Raw genomic sequence first — 27,799 nt, 5'->3', positions numbered from 1 at the left:
GAAATGTTATAGAGATTTCTAATCCTTCAATGGCTTGGTAAATAATGATTTAGATGCTCGCCTCTCTCTACACCTAGGTCAGTAGAAGTAGGTACGATAGCTCTGGTCGGGCGACCACGGAGGCTCAGTGGTGGGGCAAAAGTGGGTCCTTAGAGGACATCACCACGCGGGCCGTGCTCCTCGAATTTTCGATGAACCGCACACGACGTCGAGGTCCTCTCTCGCCAAGAATCCGGTCTATGCGCATTCAGAGATACTTGTTAATCTGCCAATTGAGTAGATAGATAGAGCCGTTGGCGTTGGTATAAACCCTCGCGGTTATTGTGTGTCCACTGAGCCTCGCAATCATTTTTTTCTTGATCTACATCGTCCTGACCACCTCCAAACGACAATCCGTGGCCGGTCTCTCGAGAGGCCTTCCCCTTCAGGCGCCCATTCGTCTCCTTGGACCCTCGACCACTCCTCCTAAGCTTGTCCGACATCGCGCCCAACTTCACCCGTCTCCCCGATGCCACAACCCCTGAGCACGAGAGAGGCGAACCTCTTTCGCACCATTGTTCGGTATTATGAAGACAAGCAGTACAAGCGCGGCCTCAAGGCTGCCGACCAAATCCTCAAGAAGAACCCGAAACATGGCGACACCAGCGCGATGAAGGCGTTGATCATGAACGCCCAGGGCAAGACTGACGAGGCCTTCGCCCTCGCTAAGGAAGCCTTGACGATGGACATGAAATCCCATATCTGCTGGCACGTATACGGGATCCTGTACAGGACGAACAAGAACTTCGACGAAGCTATCAAGGCGTACAAGTTTGCGCTGAAGCTAGAGCCCGAGTCGCAGCAGATCCAGCGTGACCTAGCCATTCTCCAAATCCAGATGCGTGACTACCAGGGTTACGTGCAGAGCAGGTTCGCAATGCTCAAGGCGAGGCCTCAGCTGCGCCAGAGCTGGACGGCGCTGGCCATTGCATATCACCTCGCCGGGAATCTGTCGCAGGCGGAGAACATCCTCACAACGTACGAGAACTCGCTCAAAACGCCCCCGCCGAAGTCGGATTTCGAGAGCTCGGAAGCTGCTTTATATAAGAACTCGGTGATTGCGGAACAGGGGGATATCCAACGGGCCCTAGAGCATCTCGAGTCTATCGGCAAGGACAACCTGGACAGATTGGCGGTTTTGGAGCTTCGTGCGCGGTATCTAGCCCAACTGGAGAGAAAAGAAGATGCGGCCAAGGCATATCGGGCTTTGGTAGAGCGGAATTCAGAACATCCCGATTACTACCGTGCGTTGGTCGAGGTCGTAGACCTCCCCGAAGGCGACGAGATTGCGCTTAAAGCGGTATATGACGAATATGCAGACAAGTTTCCGCGCTGTGACGCTGCGCGGAGGCTACCGTTGGACTTCCTCACTGGTAAGACCTAATTGCTCCTGACGGAAATTATAGTGCTGACCGAAGCAGGCGACGCGTTCCGAGATTCTGCCAAGCAGTACTTGACCCTGATGCTGAACAAAGGGGTGCCATCTACATTTGCCAACCTCAAGCACCTGTACAGCGATTCCTCCAAGAAAGATACCCTGCCCGTGCTCGTCGAAGAGTACATAAAAGAGCAGAGGGGTATCGGGGAGAGCACTGAGCAAGTGAATGGCAACAGTTCCAAGGGTCAGGCGGCTGCCTTTTACTTCCTTGCTCAGCATTATAGCTACCATCTGAGCCGGGACCTCGAGAAAGCCATGGATTATGTCCATAAAGCGATTGAATTGGCGCCAGAGGACGTCGATTTCCACATGACGAAAGCCAGGATATTCAAACACCATGGGAACACCCAAAAGGCGGCGGATGCCATGGACCAAGCTCGATCCCTCGATACCAGGGACAGATATATCAACACCAAGGCTGCCAAGTACCAACTCCGCAACAACGAGAACGAGAAAGCATTGGCGACTATGGGTATGTTTACAAGAGCTGAAACGGTCGGTGGCCCTCTTGCCGACCTGCTCGACATGCAATGCATTTGGTTTTTGACTGAGGATGGCGAGGCATACGCCCGCCGGGGCAATATCGGCCTGGCTCTCAAGCGCTTCCACGCCGTCTACAACATCTTCGACATTTGGCAAGAAGACCAGTTTGACTTCCACAGCTTTTCCCTGCGGAAGGGCCAGGTTCGGGCCTATATTGACATGGTGCGGTGGGAGGACCAACTGCGAGAACATCCATTCTATGCTCGCGTCGCCCTGGATGCCATCAAGATCTACCTCGACCTGCACGACCACCAGGGCGTGAATGGCACCAATGGTGTTGACGGAAGCCAGGTCAATGGTGACGATGCGGCGGAGAGGAAGAAGGCTGCCAAGAAGGCGAAGAAGGAGGCACAGAAGGCCGAGCGAGAGGCTGCGGAGAAGGCAGCGAAACAAGACCCTAACAAGCCCGGCGCAAAGAGCAAAGACGCTGCCGAAGCCGCCAAGAAGGTCGACGACGATCCAAACGGCTTGAAGCTCGCCGCAACGGCAGATCCGCTCGGCGAGGCGACGAAGTTCCTTGGCCACTTGCTGCAGTTCAGCCCGAAGAATATCGATGCGCAGATTGCTGGGTTTGAGGTCTTTATGAGACGGAGTAAGTCTTTGGGAAATCCCCGTCTGGTCCGACTGACCAGGCCACTAACACGTGTCGTGTCATAGAAAAGTACGTCCTCGCTCTGCGCTGTCTGAACGCCGGTCTTGCGCTCAATCCGCAACACCCAGCACTGCACGCGCAGGCGGTCGAGCTCCGCCACGTGCTGAACTCAAAGCTCGATTCGTTGCCACCAAAGGCCCGGGAAGTCTTGGAGGCAGACTTCACCGCCGTTCCCGCGTCGGCCGATCTGAAGATATTGAACGCCGAGTTCCGCGAGAAGCACAAAGACAGCGCCCAACACAGAATAGCCGCCGCCCGCGCTGCAAGCATCCTGGGGGACGATTCTGCCAAGGTCGAGAGAGACTTGTTTGATGTCCTGTCATCCGACCTGACTACCTTTGCCGATGCTGTGAGCATCCTAGAAGTGCTCAAGGATTGGCGAAGCAGCGAGGTTGCCGCGTTCAAGAAGGTTGCCCATGAAAAGTGGCCCGAGGTCACCCTATTTGCATAAGTGCCACTCGTATGCGTCCAATGGAGCTTTGCAGCAAAGGCCACGACCCTGTACGGCATCTTGGGTGTGTTCATCGACACAACTATGTATCTAGTTCTTGATTACGGGCTTGTCCGGGTCTGGTGGTGGTTGTTTAAGATGAGGCCTCAAAAGTTGTGCGTTGCATTTCAGTATCTAGAGGCAAGAATATCTGTGGACGCACAGCACACCAGGTGTCCATAGATCTTGGTCCTGCCCTTGGATCTGCGAATTCCTGCCACTTCTAGCTCTGTGGCGTGATCTAGAGAGAAGAGCATGCCTTTCCCCAGGTCAAATACCTACCTGCCTGCTACTCCGTACGCATGCATACTGGATTCTCCAATGCTTGATGACATGTGATTGGATTGCCGCATTCCAGTAAGATCATTGCCAAAACGATATCACTGGTTCTTGGTCCTGCATAAATAGTACAATATACCCCTGACTGCTATGCAGGGCTCCCGTCGTTGGCTAGCTGCCCGGTTAGGTAAGTAGGTAGGGTACCTAGGTAGCTCAGTCGGGGCGTGCATACCAGTTGGGAGGAGCCTCAGCAAAAGAAGGAAACCAATGACCCTCGCTTTCCTTTCCTGTCGCATCTCCAGCTAATTCGTGGCGGGTTTGGCAGGAACGACCGGATTCGACGTCTTTTTGTATTTATTCCTTCCCTCCTGCGGTAGCCACGAGGTTCGTCATTTTCTTGTTCATGGGCCCGCCTAGGCCAAATCTCCGGCTTTTCCGATGTGGGAAGGAGCTGGTGGGAAGGAGCCTCGGCGAATTCAGGGAGGCCTGTGAACCCATCAAAACAAGAGCAGGCACACCTTTCTGAATCTTTGTTGTCTTGCCTTGATCACAATACAACAACTCATCGCTTTACGCTGCATCAGACGTCTCATTATAGCTCGAGACAGCTTGGTGACCTAGCCAAGGCTGACCTCCTTTGCTTGCTTGGCCGCGTTCACATGCCCTCGTACCTTAGGTATAAACTCCACAATCAACCACAGCATGGCCGAGCAACAACAGCCTGAGCCAATCTTGGCTGCGCAACAACAGCCTGACCCAATCTTGGCTGAGCAACAACAGCCTGACCCCCTCTTGAGATCACGCTCGAGAAAAAAAGTGGCAAACGCCGCGCCTGGCGACTCACCGGAGCGTACAAGTACCTCGGACGCAATCGAAATTGAGGATTGGCTTCACCTGATACTCAGCGATGAAGGGTTCATTATCCGGAGTAGGACGAGGGCCACTTCCCCCAGGCTCGGACATGAGGAGCTAATACATTCAATTGCAGATAACCCTGCCGAGGAGCCGCCTTCGTCATTTTGGCGCCAAAATAAACGTACAGTACCTAAGCAACAAGCCTGCCAACTGTTTCCAGCACACAGCTAACCAAGCTCTCATCCAAGCGTTTAATCCCAACCGAATCATCCCCTACCACAACATACTCTGGGCCTTTGTCTCAGCCGACGGCGGTAGGCTAGTCATTCACTTCGCCAAACAAGTGCCCAAGGACCGCCTCGCAGTTGGCCAGGACAAGGACCGCCTCAAAGTTGCCGAGCTCAACTACCCCATCCTGGGGCCGCTCTCCCCGGCGCGTTTTGTCGCAAAGTGGGTAAGGGCCTTGATGGGGCGCGCATACCAGAACAACACCGTGCGCGCCAAGCGTGCCTACGTGCTCATCAACCCGCGCGCGGGGAAGGGCGAGGCGAACAAAATATGGGACCAGCAGGTGCAGCAGCTTTTCGAATTCGCGCGCATGCACTGCACAGTGATGCGGACGGAGAGGGCCGGCCACGCCGCCGAACTAGCGGAGCAGCTGGACGTGGACGCGTACGATGTGGTGGTGGTGTGCTCGGGCGACGGGCTCGTGCACGAGGTGTTCAACGGGCTCGGGCGCCGCAAGGACGCGCGCCGGGCCCTCTCCTCCGTCGCGGTGTGCCACATACCCTGCGGCAGCGGAAACGCCATGTCGTGCAACCTGTACGGCACGCACAAGCCCAGCCATGCGGCCCTCGCCATCATCAAGGGCGTGCTCACGCCGCTGGACCTTGTCAGCGTCACGCAGGGCAACGAGAGGAAGCTGAGCTTCTTGAGCCAGGCCCTGGGGATAGTGGCCGCCGTGGACCTGGGCACGGAGATGCTGCGCTTGATGGGGCCGGCCCGGTTCAAGCTGGGGTTCATGGCGCAGATCTTGAGGCAGAAGGTGTACCCCTGCGATGTCGCGGTGAGGGTGGAGATCGACGACAAGGAGGCCATAAAGGAGCACTACAGGCTGCGCAGGCGGGGTCTGGGTCCGGGGGCCAGCTTAGATGGCGATGGTCCGGCCTCGGTGCACCCTTCTAAACTGGGCGAGGGGAGCGGGAGCGGCAACTCGGTAGGGGGCCAATCGGAAGCCGCGGCATCGAGCGCCGCTGAAGAACACGGTTTGCCTCCACTGAGATATGGCACCGTCATGGACGACCTACCCCAGGGATGGGAGCACATCGCGCATGAGAATTTGGGCAATTTCTATTGCGGCAATGTGAGTCCCAATGAGTGCGAGGTGCGCGGTTTCTTTTTGCTGATGGCCGGGGACAGATGGCATACATGACGGCAGACGCGAACTTCTTTCCGGCCACCCTTCCCCACGACGGGCTTATGGACCTGGTCATGATCGACGGCAAAGTGTCGCCGATCAGGGCCATCAAGTTGCAGACGTCGGTGGAGAAGGGGCGGTTCTTTGAGAATCCGCTCGTCTCGTACCGGAAGGTGTCGGCCTACCGCATCGTGCCCCGGAACGGCGTCCGGGGCTACGTCAGCATTGACGGCGAGCGTGCCCCGTTCGAGCCCTTCCAGGCCGAAGTCCACAGGGGCCTGGGCCGGACCCTGTCGACGAATGGCTCATGCTACGAGGCGCCGGGCCCGAGGGGCTGGGATCCAACCGAGGACGCTGGGCCGGCGGTGTAAGAGGTGGGAGTGGGATTTGGAGTGCGGGGCAGGGGGAAGGGGGCACTGGGGGGTGCCGGAAGTGAATCGTATTGATACCCAATTAGACGGATAGCGGCTTCCATCGCCAGTGTATACTTTTAAAAGAAGCGATTATAGGAGAGGATGCTTTACTGGCTGATTAGCTGTAGATACCTCCTGATAGCGATGTTGAAATAGTTTTTGTCCTGCTATGCAATTCTTGAGAGTCTATATGTATAACAGAACAACAGCGCGCCAGTTCCCCCAACTCCCTTGATCGGGCCTCCACACGCATCCTCATGGAGGTCACGTTACCCCCCTCTATCGCACATCGCAACCCAACAATGGGTTCAAGCCTGTAAGTCCCAAACCCGTGCTCCTTTCCGACATTTCCACACAAGAGGGGACTAAGAACCCCCTAGAGACTATAGGCGGTCCAGGGCTGACTGCATCCAGTGGAGGACCTCCATGTGAAGGAAAGGGCTAGCTTTCGAGAGCTCTCCCTGTGTGTTGGTCGAAGGCCCTAGTCGTCCCGGCGCGTTGCATAGGCCGTCAGGCGGTCCGGAGCGGGTGACAACGGTCGGTCGGGCTCCAACGCCGGGGGGAACAAAATCGGGTATCGATATAAGAATGGGGAAGAGAAGCGACGAGTAGGGTAAAGAAATAGCCCCTTCGTCAGTCGCTATCTTCGTCCTCTTGGCCTGACTGACCACTCGACGGCAGCCGATCGTCGACAAGCGACTGCCTGGACCGTATCCGGACGGCGGTGCTCATGGTACACCTCTGGAGCGTCTCGACGAGCTCCGTGATGCGTCGGACGATGTCCCGGGCCTCGTCGTTGTCGTCGTCGTCGGGGAACAAGCCCACCCGCTCCGCCTCGTCGACCCATATGTCCAGCACGTGCAGCTTCAGCCCCACGGGCACGTACCGCGGCGACAGCGAGTCCTTCTTCTTCTTGCCGTCCGTCCCCGTCCCCATCTCCTCGTCCTCTTCCTCTTCCTCTTCCGGCTCATCCTCCTGCGCCAGGCGCGAGTCGTCCTCTAGCACGAACGGCCACTCGGCGAGGAGACCGATGATCCCCTCCACCCTCTCGGCGTTCCACCTACTGCCGCCGCCGCCACCGCCCTCCTTCCTCCCGGCCTTCTTCTTCCCTTTCTTCTTCTCATCCCCGCCCTCCTCCTCCTCCCTGACCTTCATCCAAAGCAGACTCTCCCCAAGCACCCTCCTGACCAGCAACAAGAACTTGTCGAGCCGCAGGACGTCGATGGACGACCACTCCCTCGCCATGGTGGCCCAGAAGCCGCGCAGCCAGGGGACGACGGCCGCCGGCGGGAGGACGTGCACGAGCCCGGCCAGGTCGGCGCACAGCCCCTGCTGCGGGACGGCGCGGTCGCACATCCAGAGCGCGTAGAAGAGGCCCTTCCACAGCTTCAGGGTGTCGAGCGGGGTCAGGGCCGAGGCGGTCTGTCGGGCCGACAGGAAGGTGCGGAGGGAGTTGAGGGCTGAGGTTCGTGTTTTCCTGTCTGTTGGGTGGGGGTGGAAGAGTGTGGTTAGTTTTGCTGGCTTGGGCTTGGGGGGGAGGGAGAGACGGGGGGGACGAACCGCTCGCGGCGAGGTTTTTGATAAAGGGCATTGTGCGCTCTTGGGACGCCATCTTGGAGTCGGGTTGTAGGTGACTACCTCTCTGTTGGCGCTACTGGGAGTAGAGGTAACCGGTTGGATTGGCTGGGGACTTTCGGGCAAGGCAGGGAGGTTCTTTATGGTCGTCTTTCTAGAGGCCAATGTTCTCAAGGTTAAGGTTGAAGAAATCTTGGTCCCACCCCACGTAAAGTTGAAATATTTCAGTGGGGCTATCTCTTGTGGGTCCCATGGATCCCTGCAGGCCAGTTGGCTTGAGAGTGGAGACACGAGACGACATCTTCCCTGGGGCCATACTGGAAGCTTACTATGTAGTGGATTGATGCTTCCTGGGCTTGCTGGGTCACCTTGGACAGGGAAGATTGCTACAGTAGCGCGATTGGCCTAAGGAGACCGAACTAGATAGTTTTGGTGCCTGAATTGTGATATTCTAGCCCTATAAAGTGCTAATTCTCGCGACTAACCACGCATGTATCATTGACTTGCGTCCCCATCTGACGACCCCCAGTGTGCCCTTAGGAACCGAACGAACCCTGCCATATTATACCCGCGATATGGAGATGGCTACTCCCAATTTCTCCCAGACTCCGGGCCCGATTGCCATCTAATAACACCAGCGATGGGATATATCCCTATGTTTCGCAAACCTAGTCGGATGAAAAGCCCAAACGAAACGCCATCATTGCGCATCTTGAACCGCCACTATCAAGCGTCCAGGTCGGATGTCGCAAAGGAAATCAAAGGGGCGACCCCAAGCAACTGTCATTAGCACCGGAGAACGCGCTCCTAAACTCCGAGCCCGGCCTTCGGCGTCAGGCTCTGCCGAACATGTGCGGGGAGCTTGGCCGGAATGTCTGCGATGTCATCATCCGAGTCCGAGTCCGAGTCGTCGTTAGCCGGGCCGAGTTTGACCTCCTCTGCCACGACAGCAGCACTCGACGCACGGCTCGCGACGGCGCTACCACTGCTTTGACCGCGCGGAACCACGTTGGGGCTACTAGAGGGCCGGCGAGCCGCGCCCATGGATGAACTCCTGGGCAGGTGGATCTCTACCCGTGCGCCTGCCTGTTGATAGGTAGTAGCTGGCTTGGACGAGCTCGGAGTCCCGGTTTGGTGCAGGGTTGGATCGTGATGCGCGGCTGTTGCGGCCGAGGACCCGAGCCCTCCCATCTCTGACGCCGCCACTGTTGCTGTAGCGTGCGGCATCTGGAAAGACGCAGTGGCATTGTTTCCACCCTCGTCTATCCGACGGCGCTTGCTGTCGTGGGACTCGCCATTCGTTGGGCCGGAAGCAGCAGCAGTGTTCGCAGCAGTCCATCCGCTGGAGGAGTTCGTGGGAGCCTGATCGCTAGTGTCCAGGCTGCGGCGCGCCGGAATAGCCGAACGGCTGGCCTGGGAAGCGCTCTTAGAGACGAGGCCGCTAAGGCCCATGCGGTCTTTCTCGGCCTGGATCTCGGCCTTCGTCCGTCTTTCACGGAGTCTGACGCCGTACTTCTTCCGAACCATGCTCTGCTTTGTACCGAAACTGTTACGCAAGCCATCTAGCTTGGATCGCCTCTCCTCGGGATCAGAGATGGTCTCGGCCTCTTTGAATTTCATTGTGTATTTGAGCTCTGCCTCCCGTAGCTCTTCCTGCATCGACTCAAACTGGTCTTGGGTAAGATGACTGTACGGGTCAGTCGCGCTGGGGCTCGACCGAGCCGCGGCCGCGATAGCAGCAGCGGCATGCTGGACATGCTTGGCGCTTGTAGCTTGTACAGCTTGCGCAACTTGAGGCGTTACAGGTGACGCTCCGGGGCCAGAGGAGAGACGCGCTCGTGGCGGTCGACCCGGTCCGCGCAATGGTTGCGTATCTTGCTCGAAGTCGCCGCAGACCTTGTTCGCAAGGTGCTGTAAACACTCATTAGCGAGGAGGATAAGACCTGGCATTGCCTTGATTAAACTCACATATTGCAAGCCGGCAGAGGTCGCAAAGCCTTGGCCACAGTGATGGCAGGAATATTTGAAACCTGCCGCGGTAGGAGGCGCTCGACTGCACACACTCTTTGAGGTATGCTGAACCAATGTGTTAGCTTGAGCTGCCACCGAGACTTGGAGGGTGCTACAAACGTAGTCGAACGTAGACTGGCGGGAAAAAACGCGGTAGCATCTCAAACACTGAAGCCGTCCACCAGGAGTATAAGCGGCAGGCTGCGGGATGTGTTGCTGCTGCGGGCTCGGCTGCTGCGGGGCGTGCGGCGGTGGCGGCGGCTGGTGTGGGTGCTGCTGGGGCTGCTGCTGTGGCTGTTGAGGGTAAGGGTAGCGATGAAGAACAGGTTCAGGGCCATCATTGGGTATCACGCGTTCGTGGTCCTCTTCAATGATATCGCCGGGTTCATAGCCCAGCCGCTCTGCACGGGCCAAGGCATGTATGAGCGGCTTGGCCTCGATAGTGAGCAGGCGTTTCTCGAGGCACTTATCGAGAAAGTCATTGGAAGCGACCTGGAGTATTTGCTCGGCAACAGCATCAATGTCTTTTGCTGTAAAGTGCTTCATGAGCTCCTCCTTGCAATCGGCGACCATTTTGCCTCCAAAGTCCCTCACGGCACGGCGCGTGGTATTAGGAACAGAGTGGTGGATTGCCGCATTCAACTATCGAATATTGTTAGAAGGGAAGGGGGGGCACTGAGGGAGCGGAGAGCACAAGGGAGGAAGGGGTGGTAGAGAGTACGAGGGGGAAGGGGCAATCGACAGGACGACGGAGGGAAGGTAGGTAGGTAGGCAACCAGTCAAGGCCATTGAAGAGGATTGCCATGGTGGTGCGCATTTGGATGAGCTTAGCACTTACGATAAAGGCCTGGTGGAACTCGGAACCCAGGAGGCACTTCTCCCAATTGTCGCGCACGACCCGCCGGACAGCTTCTGGCAGGCTCTGTTGGACAGCGCAAGTCAACCTCGTAGTGTCGTCGTTAAACTTGGCGTTCTCCCGGGCGTAGTCCCAGGTGGGCGATGGATAGCCGCTGCTGGACCCGCGGGGAATAGGAGTCATCTTGAGCCGCGACGGCGGATCCATGATGAGGTACCGGGTCGCCTGTGGCCTTGTGGGCTGCGATGCCGGCGGAGGTGGGCGCTGAACGGTGCGTGGGGCCGGTTGAGAGCTGCTGAACTGCGGAGTAAGAACGCCCATCCATGCGACTGGCTGAACGGCAGCCGGGGCGGATACCGGAGCCGATGCCGCAAAGTTTTCATTGGTTCCCGGCGGGGCTGGGGTTGACGGATGTGACTGGTGGGAAGCTGGGGTTGAAGCGACTGGTTGAGAAGCGGCCGGAAGTCCATTTACCGGAGCGAATGTAGTCGCGGCCGGGGCTTTGGAACCGATGGAGCTTGCGACCTGGGGCTGGGAAGGTGCGACCGCAATATCGGAAACCACCAGATTGGGAGACGCAGCCGGCGACAGCCGCGGTGCGGCCTCCATTGCGACGCGGCGCAGGAAATAGGTGAGATGATTGTGATCCTAGTCCTGTGTCGCGGAATCTAAACCGGTGGCGCTGCAATTCACCCTTGGCTTATGTACCTAGGTAGGTTAGGTAGCTACCTAGGTAGGCAAGCAAGCAAGGTCGGGTGCTACCTTCCTAGTCAAAGTAGTGGGTCAATCAAAGACCGGCTTCGATCCTTGTTGCCGAGTTGAAGTTATCTCTTTGAAGGCGAATTCGATCCCACGTATCGCAACGTAACTTTAGTGTGATGTAGGTACTGATTATAACGCCAGTCAGGGCGGGTCTGCGTGGCGTGTCGAGGGTCTGACCAGTTAACCTGAGGAAAATGTGGGAAGGTAAGAAAAGCAGATCTGAGCTGGGGCTTCTTACATATTAATGTTTAATGGGTAAAAGTTATAACCAGCTAGCGCCAATTTATCTTGTGTCTCAATTGGCTCCATCTATTATAACTTGGGTAGTTCTGATTGGCTCGGTTCAATTTTCCTTGTCAGAGATGATTTTAGTGAAAGAAATATTTTACGCTACGAGAGTATAGTGTTTTATTGTCTGTTGACCAGTGGGGGCGCGGGAAGAAAACCCTGGAGCTCCATTAACGTTTGCCAAACAACCAACCAGCGAGTGGAATCAGGACAACATATAACCACTACTATTAGACCGGGCTATAGCATCACTGGGTGTGCGGCACTGCCTTTTATCCAAGCTGCAGGCTGCCTCAGAAACCCAACTCGGAAACGTTTCAGACTATTGGCAAATATGGGGCAACTTCGGAGGCATGAGGTTTGTGGACGGATACCTGAGCCCTTATCTTGGGCACCGGGAAATCCAGAGTATATCTGTTAGTGTCTCGACAACCCCACGTCCCCAACTGTGTGCCGATGCTTCCCACCAGAGTGCCAACATTTCTTCGGTGACATACTACGGGGCTAGGCGACTAGTAGAAAACATAAAGTATACAAGTTCGAGGCCCCTCAATAAGTCAAAGGCAACTTGGTATTACACTTGCAGTTAAGGAAGCAACGTATTAGCCGTCTTGTCCGGCACCGCAACTCGGAGACTTGTAAGCCGGCGAAGATTCCGCCCATTCACATAAGTGCACTCATACAAGTAGTCCTTTACTGACGTCTATTCATACCCGTCCTCGATAGGTAGCCACCAAGCCTTCCTCCTCCGCGGTCCCATCAGACAGGCTCTCCAATGCAGGCTAGCATCAACCTCTCGTAGTCGCCGCTAGTCTCACCCTTGATCCGGCTAGCCAGATTCTTGTGGTAACGCCTCTCGTATGCGCCGCGGACGTTGGCCATGTTATCACGGTCCCAGTGGGAGCGGACCACGCGGCTCACGAGGAGATGGTCCTTGGTGCCAAGACCCGCCATAGCGTCCTCGAGCAGCTGTGCCTGGTGCATGAATTTATCCAGGGCGTGGCGCAACTGGTAAAGCAGAGCGTCCTCCATGTGGCCAGAAAACTCCTGGGCGGACTGTTAGCCAAGAAAGAAAGATACCGAGCGGGCGGCAGGCAAAGGGGAGACGGCGAGCCCCAATGGGGGCGAGAAATTACCTTTCGAATGACGTCTTCCAAATTCTTGGCGTACTTCTGTCGATACTCCTGCGCAATAGCCCGGATCTGGTTATCGTTCCTCGTGCTTAAAATACTGCAGACCTTCACCTCGTCGGTGCCGACCATGCCCTCGGTGGCATTGTACAGATCGCCGACGTCGCGGCCAATCTCGGCCGGGATGACGGGGGCCGAGTCCTCGGCGCGCTGGGCCTGCAGCACGATCATGAAGTGCCGCTCCGTCTTCATGCTTAGGTCGCCGCGGATCACGTCCTCGAGCCTCGTTCCGAAGACACGCTGGTACGTGCTCTTGATGGCGTTGATGTCGGCGTTGGACCTGCCGAGAAGTACGTCGTTGAGCACCTTCTCCTTGGTGCCAGGCCCGTCCGTGGCGTCGTACAACATGAAGACGTCATGGAGCAGCGGGCCGCGCACCAGCGCCACCAGGCCCGCCTCGAACCACCCGCTCACCTCGCTCTTGATGTCGGACACGAGGTCGCGCCTGTGCAGGCGCTGGTACGCGTCCCGGATGGTGTTCACCTGTAGCGGGTCCTTGGTCGCAAGGGTGCGGATCAGCGCCTTCTCGTCCGTTCCGAACCCCTTCATCGCAGAACGCAGGGCATTCGCGTCCGCGTCTCCATTCCACTGTATGATCTGCGGAGGGCCGTAGCCGAGCGACGCCGGGGTCGGAGGGTAGCCGCCATATTGCTGCGGCGGAGGCGCTCCGTACTGCTGCGGAGGCGCACCGTATTGACCCGGTGGCGGCTGCCCGTATGGCGCTGGCGGGGGGCCGTGGCCGTACTGGCCCTGCGGTGCGCCATAGGGTTGCGGAGGTGGCGGCTGGCCATAAGCTTGCTGGTGGGGAGGTGGTTGGCCGTACGGGCCTGGCGGAGGAGCACCATAAGGCTGTGGTGGTGGCGCGGGTGAGCCGTACTGGTTCGGCGGAGGCGGTTGTTGGTAGCCACCCTGCTGGGGAGGAGGGTACTGCCCAGGCTGCTGGTAGTATTGGCCCTGAGCAGGTGGGTATTGGCCTTGGGGAGGCGGCTGCTGGTAGTAGCCACCTTGCTGAGGAGGGGGTTCTGTGGGCAGTCAGTATGCGTTCGTCAATTCTGGAGAATCCTTGGGATCCCTTACGCCCATATGGCGGGTAGTTTGGATACGACATGGCGTATTAAACTTGACACGGAGATGCGGACGTTACGCGATCCAAAATCAGTGGAGGGGTAGTAGAAAGAGGGCGGGGTAGAAGCTGGGGTATGTCAGAAATCAGCGATGCCTGGGAAGATTAAGAGAAGATTTCAAGACGCGACGGTAGACGAAGAGCAGAATTTATTGACTATGGAAGCCAACGGGATGGGGGGCTGTGGTGAATGGTGTGGTTCCTTGTGGGAATCTCTCGTCCCCTCTCCCGAGCTTGCGACTATGAAGTTGCTACTACTAGCTAATGCGCCGCCGAGGTGGCTGAGCACTCAAGTTGCTTGGCGAGATATGGCGGTGCATCGCAGATGGAATAGGACAATATGATCAGCTTAATACGCCAGATCTGCGCACTGACCCAGGCACCCCAGGCCCACCCCTGGCTCCACAGGCAACGCCCCACATTATTAACTAATCTGTACGTATCTCCCTAGCCACACGTTGGTATCGTGTGCGACAAACTGTTTGCTCGTGTATGCAATATTGATCAGGCAAAGAGAATGTTGTCTTCCCATAAATCTGCAACCGGCCTATACGGATAATACCACAGGAATCGAAGCGTTACTCTTCGAATCAATTTGTTTGCTTACTGGATGGTGGAGCCACATGCCTGCAGGGATCATGAGCACGCAAACCAGGTGGCTGGTGGGTCGGACCCTCGAATTCCATATTAGTGGCATGTGATTTCCCCTGACCACCAGCCTCCTCTGATGAAGGAGTTTCGTCTGCCGCCTCACCAGCCATCGAGATTATCATGTCTTCAAGAGCAGCCAAATAAGACAGTAGGTGCCGATCTCTTAAGGTTTGTTCCCTCATCTCCTCTCTCAATTCTCCACCTGCATTCCGTGACCTGTCTTGGTTCTTGGTTTCGATCGGCGTCTCAAGCAGTTGTTTAAGATGCGCTCCAATATTTCCGCTTCCATTCTTCTCGCATTCTCAGCCTTGTGGGCATCAACTTCATCGCTTCCATTGGTTGAACAGCGGGCGCAGAAAGCATCACCACTCGCACCACGATACTCAGTTGTCCCAATTAATGGCGGCTCCGGTACATCTGGCAGCAAGGGCTCTGGCACCGGCACCGGCACCGGCACCGGCAGTAACGGAGTCTCAGATGACTCGCCAGTGACCGTGGTGAAGACGGTGGTGTCGACTCTTCCCCAACAGACGACCATCGAAACAGTCAAAGTTTTTCCGACCGTGACCCAGCATGTCACCAACACCGTGACTTCCATCTCCACGGTCAACATCAACCCCAATCAAGAGACCAAAACGCAGATCTCCGTCGTCTATGTTACCCCATCCTCCTCATCATCCCGAGCACCTACGACGAGCCAGTCCGGAACACTCACCGCCTCCACTTCGCGAAGTACAGTACTGTCGGCGTCCAGTCAGAGTACCACTCCCATTGAGACATACTCGGCTCAACCGTCCATGATCGAGTCTACTTTGCCGCCCTTCACGACCCCCATACCGCTCTCGACTGCCTACAGCAGCACCAGGACGTACGACAATGGCATGTGGCACACGACATACCCTTCTTGGAATGGGACATTTGCACGCCATGTTGCTCGCGCATAAAAGACATCGCCGATTGATTATTCGACCCTGATTTTTCGCCATCGAACTTGGCGCACAGCAATATACGATCATGATTACAGGAATCATAATAGACCACACGCGCTTCTGAAAAATATAATTACCACTGAGATATATTGGAGTCTCTGATTTGAACTGAGTTCGGTCGACAATGCAGACCAAGGGCTGGAATGCGTCGTGTCGATATGGGTTTACCCGACATGTACACTAGTCTCTCATCTATTTAATAAATTGCAGATCTTGAACCTCCTGTGTCCCAGTGAGCCAGCGCGATATCTTCTCGGGCTGTTTACTGTGCTCCCCACGACCTTTAGAAGGAAACTGGCTAGTAATCAGGCCGGCCTTGTTACCCCGAGGCTTCAACTTGAAATACGAGAGGCATTGAGGTCTCCTGGAGATTCTCACTTGCCGTGCTGGGCAAGCATCTTCATTGCATAACTGCCCAACCCCTTATTGAAGATTGCCGATGCACCCTTCATTCTGCAGAGGGATAAGTGTCATTCAGTTCGGGACACCAACAGGGACAGCAATGGACATCAAGACTCTAGCTAAGAAGCCCAAGGACGCAAGAGCACATATTTCAGGGCGGAGTCTGTCTAACACGACGCGGGAGTGATAGGCCTACACAAGGCCTATGTGGAAGCTCACCGATCACTCGGTCGCTACCCAGGTATCGAACCATCTGACCGCCTGCAAGAACGCCGACTCCTTTCCGAACTTCTGCTGCGGGTCCGATATATTGGCTCGGACGCCGAACCCGTGCGAGGTCCCCGAATACAGAGCAAACTGGTACGGCACTCCTGCCTTCAGCAGGAGAGCCTCAATTTCGCCCCTCCTCTCAGGAGACATCATCGAATCGGTTTCTGGGGAGGCTCCGGGTCAGCAAACTCGCCTTGAAAGAAAGAAGAAGGAGTCGTCAGCGGGGGAGAACTCACCGGCAGCAGCAACGGAAGCCGGCCCCTTGACGGCGGTGATCTCGCCGTCCTCGAGATTGGCAGGGTGCGCGGCGAAGGCGGCGTCTGCGCCCTTGCCCTCGGCGGCGACGCGGAAGGCGAACCGGCCGCCGAAGCAGTACCCTGTGGCGGCGACCCTCTTGGCCCCCGCGGTGTCGCGCAGGTAGGCGACCGCCTTGGCGACGATGGCGTCCGTGTCGCTGGCGTCGTGGGCGGCCAGGAAGGTGGCGGCCGCGAGGTTGGAGATGTTGATGTCGGCCTTGGCGGGCGTGCCGTTGAAGAGGTCCGGCGCTACAGTGAGGTATCCTGCGCGGGCGAAGCTGTCGGCGAGACTGGCGGGGGGGTTGGGACGGCGATTACGGTTAGTTTTCGGCTTCGTCTGCTGGAGGGACTCACGGGACGGTGGACTTACAGCTTGTTTTGGACCAGCTGGATGCCGAACACGTCGGTTAGATACAGCACCGCAGCCTTGGGCTCTCCTTCGGGTTTTGTGATATATAGGGTCACTGGTAGATGACGCAGGCAGGCCTTATTAGCTTATGCTGCTTTCAATGGCTGGCTCCAAGGCCAGGTCTCACCTCCGTCGACAATCTCCTCCGTTCCAACTGGAGCTCCCTCATGTGCAACCATTGATGCATCTACACATGCGTCCTGTGCCTTAGCCCGTGCACTGCCGGAGCCGACACCCCAGAGCAGCAGAGTAATCCAATGTGATCGCATTATGTCAAACAGTTTGCGTGACTAGGAGGGAGTACAGTCCGCAGTAGAATCGCGAATGTACGTGGCAGCACCAAGCTCGTATATATACAGGCTCCCCCGCATCCTTCCATAGCCTGTACGGCCCTACCTGCGTGTCTTGGTGCAATTATTGTACCCTTCCTCCGTAGCTCGGCACCCAGAGCAGAGGAATTCGCAATATAACGGACTTGGCATGTTGTGAGGGGAGTAATAGAGCTCGTGTTTTGGCTAAACACCGACCAATTCGACATTATTCACTAAATCTACGCCGCACATACATACAACCGGCAGATCGACTTATATGTCGGCACTAGACACTGCATGCCTGGGATTTCCTCACGTTGTCCGTTTCTCCTTGTATGTAAAGTATTCTCACGGGGCAACAGTCCCACATTCCACTGGAAGTGACAACAGTGGTGATCTTCCTGGAGCTGGACACAGTAAACAACCTATCTGTGGTTTCTATCAGCTCTAGGAAATTTAATGTGAGACATGATTGGCACCAACAAGATCCCCTGTTGGTTTCGCAGAGCCACACTGGATATGCAGGAGTGAGTTGTGCGTGGATAGGTAACCAAGAAGGGCAAACAACCCCCTAAAAAGCTGACTTTCCAAAGTTATCTTGTTTGAAGCGTTCTCGTGGGCTCCTAATTTATGGTACGAGATTTTGCTAATATAGGTACGCCGTAGACAATGTGGGATAGCATTCGAGGGTGTACTTGACAACGGTATCTTAAGAGGGCATAACACCAACTGGATGAAGGGAAACGGCCGTAGACGGGAGCGTCCCGAGCATTCGGTACCGGACTGTGCCGCAAAGAGGAAGTCGGCCAACCAACCACCCACACTCCGACACTGTGGCTGTTCATCAGAAGTGACATTTCTTTCACTCTGTCACCAACACACATGTCTGTAACACACAAGTCCGAGCCACCTCGTCGTCCTTGTCGCCATGTTCTCCAAAGGTCTCGTCGCCCTTCGGTGGTCTCGCAACGCTTTCCCTTGAACATCATGTTTAGAAAAAACGGTGCCAGATGTGAAGACAACGAACAAGATGGAAAGCGCGGAATTGAAGCAGTTGGAGACGACCGCGATGCCTGCGCGGCCATCGCAGTACGAAATTGACGACCACCTCCACGACACACCCTACAGTACCTGGAACACGGCCCAGATGGGCCAACTCGATCCACAGGCGAAGCTCTTGCCCAGCACCCCTGGCTCATCGCGGTTTAGGTTTGGCCGCTCATCGGACCTCGCTCCGCAACAGTATGACCCCTTCCAGATAAACCCGGGCCAGTACAAGCCGCGGCGCAGCGTGTGCTGGCCCCCACAATGGCACTCCTCGTGGAACATGTACGTCTTCTGTGCCTTTGGCTTTGTGTGCGCCGTCGGCCACCACATCTTCTACGATACCCTCGACGGCAAGCCCGCCGACAACCAGATCCAGATGCTGCGGTACGGGACCCTGCTGGCCTTCGGGGCAAAGGCAGGACTCTGTGCCGCGGTGGTCACGGCTTTTCGGCAGCGCGTGTGGACGACGGTGCAGACTAGACTGCTCAGTATCGGGGCGCTGGACTCGCTGTTCGTCGCGACGGAAGATCTCATTTCGCTGTGGAACTGGGAGCTTTTCAAAGGTGCGAGGGTGGCAATGGCCTTGGCCGTTTTTGTCTGGTAAGTTGATCGGGTCGGATGTGAGGAGATATTAGGGAAAGTGCGTGTCTCTCTAACGGCGGGACATGGACTCTAATTAGGATCGCACCGTTGATGGTAATCCTGAGTGCAAACACTCTGCTTGTTGAGCCAACAACTATGGTGCAAGAGACGACTTGTCCTGGCGTCCGGACGCTGAACTTCAGCTTTGAGGAGACCAACGAATGGCGGATTCCCAAGAGAATCGACGGCGTGTACGAAATTCCAATATCCTTGTGGAATACCACCAAGCCGCCCGACCAGGACCCGCCCGGCTGGTTCGACTACTACACTGGTCCGAGCATGAATATCCAGCAGACGGCAACCCTCGGGGCCTTCATGGGAGGGGTGGCCCCTAGGCCAAACGCCTCTCTGGAGGTATGTGGGAGTGGATGGAACTGCACATTCGATATCCAATTTGTCGCGCCGGGATACAAATGCACCGAGCTTGCGAGCGGCGTGGACGCAAAGGTCGTCAACTTGACCCAGGAGTCCGGGAGCATTGCGCCTCCGTTTAGCATGGATCTCCTCCTGCCCAAAGGCCTATTTAGCTATTACGCCTTCACTAGCGGGGGCGAGTACTCGACAACGCAGATGGAAGACGTCAGCATTGGGGGCATGCCCAAGACCAAGCCGCCGTATCCTAAGAACTTTGGCGCCTTCCGCACTGAACCAATCGTCTGGATCGGCTACTCCGTGATCGTAAACCCCGACAGGCCGCTGCCGAAGGAACCGTCTGACCCGGCATGGAGCAGCTCCTTCATACCCAAGCTCTTCGCCTGCGAGAACTACGAGACGGCCTACACGGCGCGCTTCAACTACACCGACACGGCGCAGGTGACCACCATTACCAGCCGCAAGTTCCTCACGCCGGTGGTCAACACGACGTTGGTGCCGGGCGTCGACGCCGGCGACGACGGCACGGCCGACAACACGACTGCGACGCCCGAGGCCAACTACGTGCGGCCGACGACGGACGTGGGGCGGTACCGGCGGGCGGCGGCGTTCCACAGCCTGGGGTTCATGCTGCGGCGCTTCGTCAACGGCACGGTGGAGATGGCGCGCGAGCTCGACGGGGCCATCGCCAACACGGCGGCGGTGCAGACGAGGCTGCTCGACCAGCGGCGCAACTTCTTCCCGCACCCGGACCTGCAGGGGCTGGTGCAGGGCTTCTACGAGGACATCGTCCTGTCGCTCCTCTCGAACCCGCAGTTCGTCGACGTCGTGTGGGCGGCCCGCCCCGACGAGCAGAGCGGCACGCTCAGGGAGGGTGGGGTCGGGGTCGGCGGGCCGGGCGGCGAAGAGGCGTACAGGTACCCCTGCGTCAAGTCGCGGACCGCCATCATGTACAGATACCACGCCAGGGACCTGTGGATCGTCTACGGCATCGCCATCGTGCTGGCGCTGGTGGGCGTCGCGGTCGGCGCGCACGCCGTGCGGGAGAACGACGGCGCGATGAGGGACACGCGGTTCTCGAGCATCGTCGCCGCCACGAGGGGCCCCGCGCTGGAGCGGGTCGGGTGGGAGGACCGCGGCGAGCTGCCGGGCGACGTGAAGGGCCTGAGACTCGGCTACGGGATGATACCCCGGGGTGGTCCGGAGGTGATCGGGCTCGGCGTCCTGGATGGGGGTAGCATCGGCTCGGGCTGGAAGCCGGGGGAGATGAGATACGGATTTGGGCTCGAAGGGGAGGTCCAGCAGTTTAGGTGAGGGTGCGTCCTGTACAGTGTTCCATGTGATGTACTATTATCATGACCGCTTGATGAAATGACGAAATCGTTCCGCTCCCCTGAGTGTCCAAGATATACGGCGGCAGGTGGTGGCGGCTATTCCCGAGTCCCCCGAGTTCCGGATCAGCATGCCTGTGGCTGAAAAATCACACCCCCCTTTCGATTTCCACATGACAAATACTGAAGAAGGCTACCAACCGCTTGGAACCTTCCAGGTCAGCTTAAGAGTATCTTGGACCTTCAATATGAATTTGAATTCAATCTAACAGGTTTATACATGAGAGGAAGAGAAAAAAGAGAAATCTAGCTTCAAGATGGTCTTGGTAATCATATGGAATCTGTACTTACTCGCCTCTCTAGGTACAAACCTGACTAGGTACACACCTAGTATGGATGTCGCCATGGACGCCGCATGTGGGGTTTTACGGCACTCACGTCATCGGGTCGTGACAAATCAGCAGGCGGGTTCAGGCGGGTTACCGGTCATTGAGGTAGCTTACCTCAGTCAAGCTGCATCATTTCGACACCTAAATACGTTACCCGCCAGCCGCATCTGTTATCCTATAAGATTCCGAGTCCCTCGCTGTCCTCGACGACGAAACACCAATGCCATTCAATCCAATTCGGGTCCTCAACCCTGCTCTCCGTTCCGCAGCCACTGCACCGCGCTTTCTTGCCTCTCGTAGCTTCCACACATCTCTGCCCAGAATGACTATCCACAACATCGAGACGTGAGTTTTTCCCCCCTCCCCCACTGCGCGCCCGGGCCTGCCCCGGCGCGCCATTTGTTTCTCTTGCCCCGCTAACCAGCCTTGCTACAGCCTCGATGGCTTCAAGGAGACCATCGCCAAGAACCCAATCGTGGTCCTCGACGCTTTTGCAACGTGGTGCGGCCCCTGCAAGGCCATCGCGCCGCTAGTCGCCAAGTAAGCTCCCCGACTACCCCATCGCAAGAGAACACAAACATTGACTGGGTGTGCAAAAAAAACAGGTGGTCGGAATCGCCCGAATTCAAGGACACTGTCTACTTTGCAAAGTTCGACGTCGACCACCTCCCCGACCTGAGCCAGGAGCTCGGCATCCGCGCCATGCCCACCTTCATCATCTTCAAGGACGGCGAGAAGGTCGACGAGTTCGTTGGCGCCAACCCCGGCCCCCTGCAGAGCCTCGTCACAAAGTACGCCACCGCCGCCGCCTGAGCGCCAGTTAGTATGGACTGGAAAATGTAGGGTGGGGCCGGGAACGGCGGTTTGGTAGATGCGGAGGCCCCGGCTTTCGCGTACGGCCTTGTTTCTGGAACAAGGGGCCTCCTTTTTTCGCTCCTTTTTTTTGCCCTCGAGCACGATAGGTCGTGGGTACCTGATAGTCTGGCCAATCGAACGATGTATCCCGAGACGTTGCGTTGTCAAGATAGAGCGCCGGTAAACTCGTAGCACGAGAATATACCATGTTCGGGTCGGTCGACTTCCCGCCAACTCCATTGTCTTTGTTGGATTTCCGTGGTTCGTATGGATTCGAAACATGCTCGACTGTTGATCACTTCGCCAGCATATTTTGCTTCCGAGATCTAGTCTGCTCATTCGGCTGGTCACCGGCTTTGTCCAGCTATTTCTGGCGAGTACTTTGGGCTGTAGTCATTCTCGGGAAACGGAGTGCCGGAGTCAAGTGTTGTAGGATCTTTTCATTTCCCGCTCCTTCTTCAACCACCTCGGACGCCAAGGCGGTTGCCCGCAAACCATCTGCACGATATTTTCGATTAATGCTCCCGGATTGATGGATTCCAATCTTCTCTGTCTCAAGATGGGATGCAACCAGGCCATCGAAACAGGGGCTTACACCTCTGCACGATGCCGGTTAGGGGTAAACTTGACTGGGACATGGTGGGCTAACCCTTACCTAAAGTTGTCTATGCAGGCAGCTTCTTAGAAGTTCTCACATGAGCCTCGTCACGCCCGAGTTGCTTGAATACTTCGCAAGCTCCTAGGCGGTTCTCCCAATTCTCGAAATATATCTGGCCAACTCCAACCATCAGATTCTAGCGTTAACACATCGGTTTCAGGGATCTATTCTTGGCATGCACCAACAATCATTACATGCCAAATTCTGCTTCGATGGCATCCTCCTTAGGTATGATGCACCGGGCGAGTCGTTATATATCAAGTATGAGCAAGATATCGTATCAAGGGCTGCAAAATCCTTCCTTGATAGAACGGAAGAAGCTACTTAAGATATTCAGGGGTAGCTAGCTGAGCGCCCGACATCTGAAGTTTGACAAACTCGACCATAAGCAAGCAGCCATACTGTGTATTGAAATAGGTTGGATTGCAGTCGTAGAGCTGTTTGAGACATAGCTTAAGTGTAGATGCCTGGTTTCCTATTCCCCAAGCATGTTTTAGAACACTATCTGCCTCATCAAGTATATGTGAAGAAGCCGAGTTCGTAGGCTGGATTGAAAGACCTGGTGTGTGTTATCAACCTAACCTTCCAGCGTCGACTGTCACCTCCCAGCCTCTGAAGTCCAGTACAAGAGTCCCAAGTGAATGTGAGAGGATATTCAAAACTACACAGGTACCTACCCCTACCACCTGCCCAAGGCATATAATGCCCAATACCGTCACGCAATATCGGACAACATACACCAGGCTGGCCACCTGGTGTATTTGGCCCCTCGGGCAGCCACCGGGTTGCCCGTTGTACCCCCCGTCCCGCGGTCGACTCCCCCCCCCCTGAAGTAAAACCCCGCCGGGGTTTTCGTAGCCGGTGACCCCCAGGGTTCACCGGTGAGCTTTTTGCTATTCTCTCTCTTTTTCTTTTTCTTTTTTCTCCCCTTGTTTATTATTTATTCGTGTGTGTACGTTGAGTTTGACCCCTGGCGATGTTGTTCGTCTGACTATCTTCCCTCCTAGCCCCTTGGTTATTTTGGACGGGAGTTGATTATTGTCGGCTGTTCGTTTTTCCTACGTGAATACTACGTGCCTGGTGCGAGCAGTTATGGGATTGCCCTGTTGCCTGGGCCTATTCATAGACGGGAGTGAGATGGTAAGGGGCACACCGTCGCTTACGCGTTATCAAGGAAATCAAAGTCGTTACCAAAACAAGGGTAACTGACATGTAGCTAAATGTGTTCTATTTAGTTTATGGCATCAACTGGTAGATTGGATGCTTGAGTAGGAGCAGCTATCCAGAGAAGCCGAGCATTGGACATGGCGGAGGAAATTTCTCCAGGGGCGTGCGCTGTTTGCTCCGCGAGCAGGCGGTTAGTGCATCACAGGTGGCAGTTGCTTTTGCTGTTGCCTATTGCTGTCGCTGTCTATTGCTATTGCCATTGCTGTCTATCGCTCTTGCTGTCACTCCTGTCACTCTTGCCGTTGCTGTCCATCGCTATTGCCGTTGCTAGGAATAGCAATAATGACAGCGATGGAAATAGTGACAGCGATGCAGCTGTTGCCAACTTACCACCTGCCCGCAGAGCAAATGGCGCATGCCCGCAGAGAAATTCCCATGGCGGAAGGGTGCGATCATGATCTTCATTTACTTTCTAGTTTGAGTCCACACATACTCATTCACTCCAACTCTCCCAATCCCCTTACTTAATCTGCACGACCAACTTGGCAGGCCAAAGTCTAATCGAATCATGGGTAGGTCTCCTTCAGAGCCTTCGTCTCTCTCTCCAAAAATTGCTTAAACGTGCCCAACGGGATGCCCCAGGACTTCGCCTCGTCAATGTCCACGCAATCGCCCAAATCTCTCGACATAAGCTGAGCCACCACAAATATGTTGGTGTCCTTCTGCGCCTCGATCTCTTCATCCGTCAGGAAAACCGCCCGCATGTCCCTCCCAGTCGCCTCTCCCAGCAACTCCATAAGCTCATCAGGCGACCGGAGCTCGCTAGCGATGCCTATCTCCTGCCGGTGGAATCGACCGGGGTCCCGGAAAGCGGCGACGGCAAACTTGGCGATGTCCTCCGTGTCGACCATCGGCATGCGCGTCTCGGCCGTCAGCGCGGTGGTCCACTTGTTCGTCTCGCGCAGGCCCGGGTACATGCCGACCTTGGGGAGCAGGAAGTTGGGCATGAAGAAGGCCCCGCGGAGGATGGTCCACGCCTCGAACCCGGCCGCCCTGACGAGCCCCTCGATCTCCCTCTTCCAGCCCAGCACCTCGGCCGGCATGCTGTTAGGAACGTAGTAAGCGCGCTTCTCCGGGTTGTTGACAGATAGCCCGCTCGAGTAGACGACGTGCTTTACGCCGGCGGCCTTGGCGATGGCCAGGATGCGCCTCGCGTGCGGCACCTCGGAGGTGAAGTCGGCCAGCTTGGGCATCAGGTTCAAGAAGAGGCTCGAGCAGCCGGCGATGGCGGCCGTGAGCGCGGCCTCGTCCTCCCAGTCGCCAGGGGTCACCTCGACGCCCAGGGACTGCAGCGAGTGCACGACGGGCGCGTCCATGTTGCGAGCCGTGGCATGGACTGTCCAGCCGATGGCACGCAGGTGTCGCGCTACGGCCTCACCTTGAGTGCCGGTTGCGGCCGTGACGAACGCGGTGGTCGAAGAGGTGGACATGTTGAGTTTAGAGGAGAAGACGAAGGTTTTGTGACCTTGCAAGCCTTAAGTTGGGGGTGTTGTGGTCGGCGCTTGGGATTTGTTCTGTCTCTTTGAGGGACTGATGACCTTCATTTTCGACAGGACTCTGGAGGGGGTTATATAGGTAGACACGCTGCAGTCATGCACCCATGGTGTCTTGGTGACGCGACGGCGGGACGTGGACGAGATCCTTCCGCGGAGTTCCGCAAGCCTCTTGCCCTGAACCTTGAGTACTCCTAAGCATCCAACCTATCCACCTGTCCTCTCCAAGCACCTGGCGGTTTTGGTAATTTCAAGGCAGAAAACAATAGATGTTGTTCTAAGTCCACCGTAGATTCACTGTGTGGACACTGTAAGATATGGCGGAATTCCGCCAGCTTGCTAAGCAACAACAGACCGACGATCGAGATCCTGGGAGCAGCGATGTTCTCTCCAGACCGCACCATTTATGGGGAGATCCGGCAGCAGCACATGGTTGACAGCACAACTCTATCCCCAATCCAATGCGTCAATCGCTCTCGTCTGCGGAGCGGGGAAATCCGCCCCCTCGGAGGAAGTCATGCACTGGCTGCATCAAGGCCAAACGTCGTTGCGACCTGGGCTGGCCTGCTTGCCTAAGATGCTCGCAGCGGAAGATGGAATGCAGGTATTCACCGACACCAGCAGCTAAAAGGAAATTCAACAGGGCAGGGGATTCTATGCAAGCACTGCAAGGGGATTCTTCAGTGCCAAACTCGGAACTGCCCCTTGGACTGTCTCATTGGGATCTTCAACTGGGCCAACTGGAACCTGCAGCTTCACTTACATCCCTGATGGGCAATAGCTCGCCGCAAATGGATTGCAGCCTCAGTATGTTGGACTACATTATGGATACTCCTGAGGATACATTGAACGAGATCCTGGCCGTGGAGCCTTCCTCTGCCCAGCTTGACCTCATTCCTTACCCGCAATACACACCAATGCAGCAAGCCACCCTTATTTCAACACGGTTTCAGTACGCCCTTGATGAGATTATTAAAGCTCCCAAAACAATGGTTTTCGAAACCCAAACACCGTGGTGTCATCCTCAGCTTTACAAGGATCATATGCCCCGGTCCATGCAGGGTAGGTCGGGAACTAGCAATAGACTAACTATGGTAGAAGAATGAAGGTCCTCCACTGACGCCATCTTCAGACGCCCATGCCTGCTGCGGTCTCTACATAGCAAAGAACCCCACCAACTCCACCATCATCTTACGCACGATCGAGGCCCGAGTCCAAGACCTGGTCTCCTCCCCGCTTCCCACCTCTCCCCTAGACCTCCTCGCCCACACCCACGCCCTCCTCCTCTACCAGATCATCCGCCTCTTCGACGGCGACATCCGCGCCTCGGGCACCGCCGAGGCGACCAACCCGGCCCTCGAGGCCGCCTGCATGGCCCTGCTGGACCACATCAGCCTCGACCACCCGCCGCCGCCCGGCTCCGCCGCCGATGGCCGGGAGGCCCTGCCGCTGCACCCGCTGGGCGCCACGCGCGCGTTCTGGGAGGGCTGGGTGTTCCAGGAGTCGGCGAGCCGCACGTTCCCCATGACGCTCTTCATGCTGCAGCTGTACCGCCTGCTCAGGGCCCAGCGGCCGATGCAGTGCGTCGGCAGGGTTTGCGCGCGCCGCTCGTGGACGCTGTCGGCGCATCTGTGGCGCGCGGCGGACGCGGTCGACTTTGCGGTCGCGTGGAGGGACAGGGACCATTTCGTCGTTAGGGATGGAAAGTGAGTGTTCCACCATCGCCCCCGGTGGAGGGTCTCTGAATGCCCGGAGATTTTGTCAAAGATACTAATTGGCGGTCTCTCGCGGACAGCGTATTGGAAGTGGTTCGAGACGCCAGAGCCGATGACATTGAGACGTTTGGGAAGATCCTTATTTCGGCACTGATGGGGATTGATGAAACAAAGGGCTGGTTGCTTTCGAGAGGAGGGTCCCTTTGATTCACACAGGTTTGAATTGCCACTCATTGACACCCCTGTTTGCAGGTTGCGGAAATTACTGTCTGCCTTGTATGGCGTTAGATATGAACGACTTCAGTCTTTTGGTGGCTATGTGTTTGTTCTGGAACCAGTTACCGATATTCGCATCGGGATTACCGTTCTGGGCCTTGAACCTTGAGACAGGCAATGGATATTTCCATATCCTAACGTTGACGTGAGCAATGTCTATTACTTACCGTCTTTAGACTTGGCCAGTTGCGTCTACTAACTAAGCGAACCTGAACTTGGATGAGTAAAGAGGATCTTGTTTTGGTAGTCCTTCTCAATTTGGAGGATCATACCGACGTAATGAATTAATTGGTTGATCAGAACGAAGGACTGGGTGCATAGTTTGGAGGAACCTAGAAGTCCGTTTTTGACGCAGGTTTCCCCTTAGAAGATGGCGAATCAGTTGTGCGTGGAACTAAGTATGACACGTCAATCTGTAATTACTTTGAGGACTTCCAGTGTTGTCCAATGCTTTAGCTTGCTGCTGTAACGTGAGACATATCCAAAGTTGTCTTAAATCGTTAAAATAAATATTCCTTATGACTTACATCTGTTTA

The 27,799-nt window shown here is 56.2% G+C and overlaps 11 protein-coding genes across 11 annotated transcripts; 6 read left to right on the top strand and 5 right to left on the bottom strand.

Moving 5' to 3' along the window:
* The first annotated feature begins 81 nt into the window (after positions 1–81).
* Positions 82–3,459, top strand: QBC33DRAFT_536045 (NMDA receptor-regulated protein 1). Its single transcript, XM_060427672.1, has 3 exons — positions 82–1,412; positions 1,461–2,612; positions 2,678–3,459. Exons 1-3 carry the CDS (start codon positions 509–511, stop codon positions 3,121–3,123), a joined length of 2,502 nt encoding a protein of 833 aa, XP_060284248.1. The 5' UTR covers positions 82–508; the 3' UTR covers positions 3,124–3,459.
* A 684-nt stretch (positions 3,460–4,143) lies between these two features.
* Positions 4,144–6,084, top strand: QBC33DRAFT_558198 (putative phingoid long chain base kinase; the record flags this gene model as incomplete). The annotated part of the gene is made up of 4 exons (XM_060429858.1): positions 4,144–4,369; positions 4,430–4,477; positions 4,545–5,659; positions 5,716–6,084. The coding sequence occupies 4 exons, from the start codon at positions 4,144–4,146 to the stop codon at positions 6,082–6,084; spliced, it is 1,758 nt and encodes a 585-aa protein (XP_060284247.1).
* Positions 6,085–6,473: 389 nt separating this feature from the next.
* On the bottom strand, positions 6,474–8,123 carry QBC33DRAFT_42101 (uncharacterized protein). The gene is made up of 2 exons (XM_060424126.1): positions 7,687–8,123; positions 6,474–7,607 (listed from the first exon to the last, which is right to left on the bottom strand). Exons 1-2 carry the CDS (start codon positions 7,736–7,738, stop codon positions 6,760–6,762), a joined length of 900 nt encoding a protein of 299 aa, XP_060284246.1. The 5' UTR covers positions 7,739–8,123; the 3' UTR covers positions 6,474–6,759.
* On the bottom strand, positions 8,116–11,553 carry QBC33DRAFT_536038 (uncharacterized protein). The gene is made up of 4 exons (XM_060427671.1): positions 10,550–11,553; positions 9,832–10,353; positions 9,670–9,777; positions 8,116–9,612 (listed from the first exon to the last, which is right to left on the bottom strand). The coding sequence occupies exons 1-4, from the start codon at positions 11,174–11,176 to the stop codon at positions 8,509–8,511; spliced, it is 2,361 nt and encodes a 786-aa protein (XP_060284245.1). The 5' UTR covers positions 11,177–11,553; the 3' UTR covers positions 8,116–8,508.
* A 345-nt stretch (positions 11,554–11,898) lies between these two features.
* Positions 11,899–14,287, bottom strand: QBC33DRAFT_536035 (uncharacterized protein). The gene is made up of 3 exons (XM_060427670.1): positions 13,885–14,287; positions 12,754–13,829; positions 11,899–12,664 (listed from the first exon to the last, which is right to left on the bottom strand). Exons 1-3 carry the CDS (start codon positions 13,913–13,915, stop codon positions 12,377–12,379), a joined length of 1,395 nt encoding a protein of 464 aa, XP_060284244.1. The 5' UTR covers positions 13,916–14,287; the 3' UTR covers positions 11,899–12,376.
* A 355-nt stretch (positions 14,288–14,642) lies between these two features.
* QBC33DRAFT_536033 (uncharacterized protein) lies at positions 14,643–15,794 on the top strand. The gene has a single exon (XM_060427669.1). It carries the CDS (start codon positions 14,845–14,847, stop codon positions 15,523–15,525), a length of 681 nt encoding a protein of 226 aa, XP_060284243.1. The 5' UTR covers positions 14,643–14,844; the 3' UTR covers positions 15,526–15,794.
* Positions 15,795–16,194: 400 nt separating this feature from the next.
* On the bottom strand, positions 16,195–17,216 carry QBC33DRAFT_514318 (alpha/beta-hydrolase; the record flags this gene model as incomplete). Its single annotated transcript, XM_060426039.1, has 4 exons — positions 16,195–16,406; positions 16,479–16,828; positions 16,909–17,002; positions 17,075–17,216. The coding sequence occupies 4 exons, from the start codon at positions 17,214–17,216 to the stop codon at positions 16,195–16,197; spliced, it is 798 nt and encodes a 265-aa protein (XP_060284242.1).
* A 1,189-nt stretch (positions 17,217–18,405) lies between these two features.
* On the top strand, positions 18,406–20,633 carry QBC33DRAFT_450071 (uncharacterized protein; the record flags this gene model as incomplete). The annotated part of the gene is made up of 2 exons (XM_060424549.1): positions 18,406–18,905; positions 18,986–20,633. The coding sequence occupies 2 exons, from the start codon at positions 18,406–18,408 to the stop codon at positions 20,631–20,633; spliced, it is 2,148 nt and encodes a 715-aa protein (XP_060284241.1).
* A 626-nt stretch (positions 20,634–21,259) lies between these two features.
* QBC33DRAFT_450173 (cytoplasmic thioredoxin isoenzyme 2) lies at positions 21,260–21,852 on the top strand (the record flags this gene model as incomplete). Its single annotated transcript, XM_060424553.1, has 3 exons — positions 21,260–21,384; positions 21,475–21,579; positions 21,645–21,852. The coding sequence occupies 3 exons, from the start codon at positions 21,260–21,262 to the stop codon at positions 21,850–21,852; spliced, it is 438 nt and encodes a 145-aa protein (XP_060284240.1).
* Positions 21,853–24,187: 2,335 nt separating this feature from the next.
* Positions 24,188–25,490, bottom strand: QBC33DRAFT_618907 (putative nad dependent epimerase dehydratase). Its single transcript, XM_060432718.1, has one exon. It carries the CDS (start codon positions 25,207–25,209, stop codon positions 24,286–24,288), a length of 924 nt encoding a protein of 307 aa, XP_060284239.1. The 5' UTR covers positions 25,210–25,490; the 3' UTR covers positions 24,188–24,285.
* A 156-nt stretch (positions 25,491–25,646) lies between these two features.
* QBC33DRAFT_470538 (uncharacterized protein) lies at positions 25,647–27,693 on the top strand. Its single transcript, XM_060425182.1, has 4 exons — positions 25,647–26,334; positions 26,405–26,978; positions 27,068–27,408; positions 27,493–27,693. Exons 1-3 carry the CDS (start codon positions 25,734–25,736, stop codon positions 27,192–27,194), a joined length of 1,302 nt encoding a protein of 433 aa, XP_060284238.1. The 5' UTR covers positions 25,647–25,733; the 3' UTR covers positions 27,195–27,408; positions 27,493–27,693.
* The last annotated feature ends 106 nt before the right edge of the window (positions 27,694–27,799 follow it).

The sequence above is a fragment of the Phialemonium atrogriseum genome (assembly GCF_030411735.1).
Source record: "Phialemonium atrogriseum strain 8032-3 unplaced genomic scaffold QBC33scaffold_10, whole genome shotgun sequence".
Lineage (NCBI taxonomy): Eukaryota > Fungi > Ascomycota > Sordariomycetes > Cephalothecales > Cephalothecaceae > Phialemonium > Phialemonium atrogriseum.
Note: the sequence above shows the minus strand (reverse complement) of the source record. Positions and strands in the feature narration are given on the sequence as shown.

What these genes read in the sequence shown, in the direction of transcription:
- QBC33DRAFT_536045 (XM_060427672.1), top strand. Translation starts at nt 509, where the DNA reads ATGCCACAACCCCTGAGCACGAGAGAGGCGAACCTCTTTCGCACCATT. An exon ending in ACCGTTGGACTTCCTCACTG is followed by an intron (nt 1,413 to 1,460) that starts GTAAGACCTAAT and finishes TGACCGAAGCAG; the next exon opens with GCGACGCGTTCCGAGATTCT. An exon ending in TGAGGTCTTTATGAGACGGA is followed by an intron (nt 2,613 to 2,677) that starts GTAAGTCTTTGG and finishes GTCGTGTCATAG; the next exon opens with AAAAGTACGTCCTCGCTCTG.
- QBC33DRAFT_42101 (XM_060424126.1), bottom strand. Translation starts at nt 7,738, where the DNA reads ATGGCGTCCCAAGAGCGCACAATGCCCTTTATCAAAAACCTCGCCGCG. An exon ending in CAAAAACCTCGCCGCGAGCG is followed by an intron (nt 7,608 to 7,686) that starts GTTCGTCCCCCC and finishes CCCACCCAACAG; the next exon opens with ACAGGAAAACACGAACCTCA.
- QBC33DRAFT_536038 (XM_060427671.1), bottom strand. Translation starts at nt 11,176, where the DNA reads ATGGAGGCCGCACCGCGGCTGTCGCCGGCTGCGTCTCCCAATCTGGTG. An exon ending in AGTTCCACCAGGCCTTTATC is followed by an intron (nt 10,354 to 10,549) that starts GTAAGTGCTAAG and finishes AATATTCGATAG; the next exon opens with TTGAATGCGGCAATCCACCA. An exon ending in GCCAGTCTACGTTCGACTAC is followed by an intron (nt 9,778 to 9,831) that starts GTTTGTAGCACC and finishes ACATTGGTTCAG; the next exon opens with CATACCTCAAAGAGTGTGTG.
- QBC33DRAFT_536035 (XM_060427670.1), bottom strand. Translation starts at nt 13,915, where the DNA reads ATGTCGTATCCAAACTACCCGCCATATGGGC. An exon ending in AAACTACCCGCCATATGGGC is followed by an intron (nt 13,830 to 13,884) that starts GTAAGGGATCCC and finishes GACTGCCCACAG; the next exon opens with AACCCCCTCCTCAGCAAGGT. An exon ending in TGGAAGACGTCATTCGAAAG is followed by an intron (nt 12,665 to 12,753) that starts GTAATTTCTCGC and finishes CAGTCCGCCCAG; the next exon opens with GAGTTTTCTGGCCACATGGA.
- QBC33DRAFT_536033 (XM_060427669.1), top strand. Translation starts at nt 14,845, where the DNA reads ATGCGCTCCAATATTTCCGCTTCCATTCTTCTCGCATTCTCAGCCTTG.
- QBC33DRAFT_618907 (XM_060432718.1), bottom strand. Translation starts at nt 25,209, where the DNA reads ATGTCCACCTCTTCGACCACCGCGTTCGTCACGGCCGCAACCGGCACT.
- QBC33DRAFT_470538 (XM_060425182.1), top strand. Translation starts at nt 25,734, where the DNA reads ATGCGTCAATCGCTCTCGTCTGCGGAGCGGGGAAATCCGCCCCCTCGG. An exon ending in TATGCCCCGGTCCATGCAGG is followed by an intron (nt 26,335 to 26,404) that starts GTAGGTCGGGAA and finishes CGCCATCTTCAG; the next exon opens with ACGCCCATGCCTGCTGCGGT. An exon ending in TTCGTCGTTAGGGATGGAAA is followed by an intron (nt 26,979 to 27,067) that starts GTGAGTGTTCCA and finishes TCTCGCGGACAG; the next exon opens with CGTATTGGAAGTGGTTCGAG.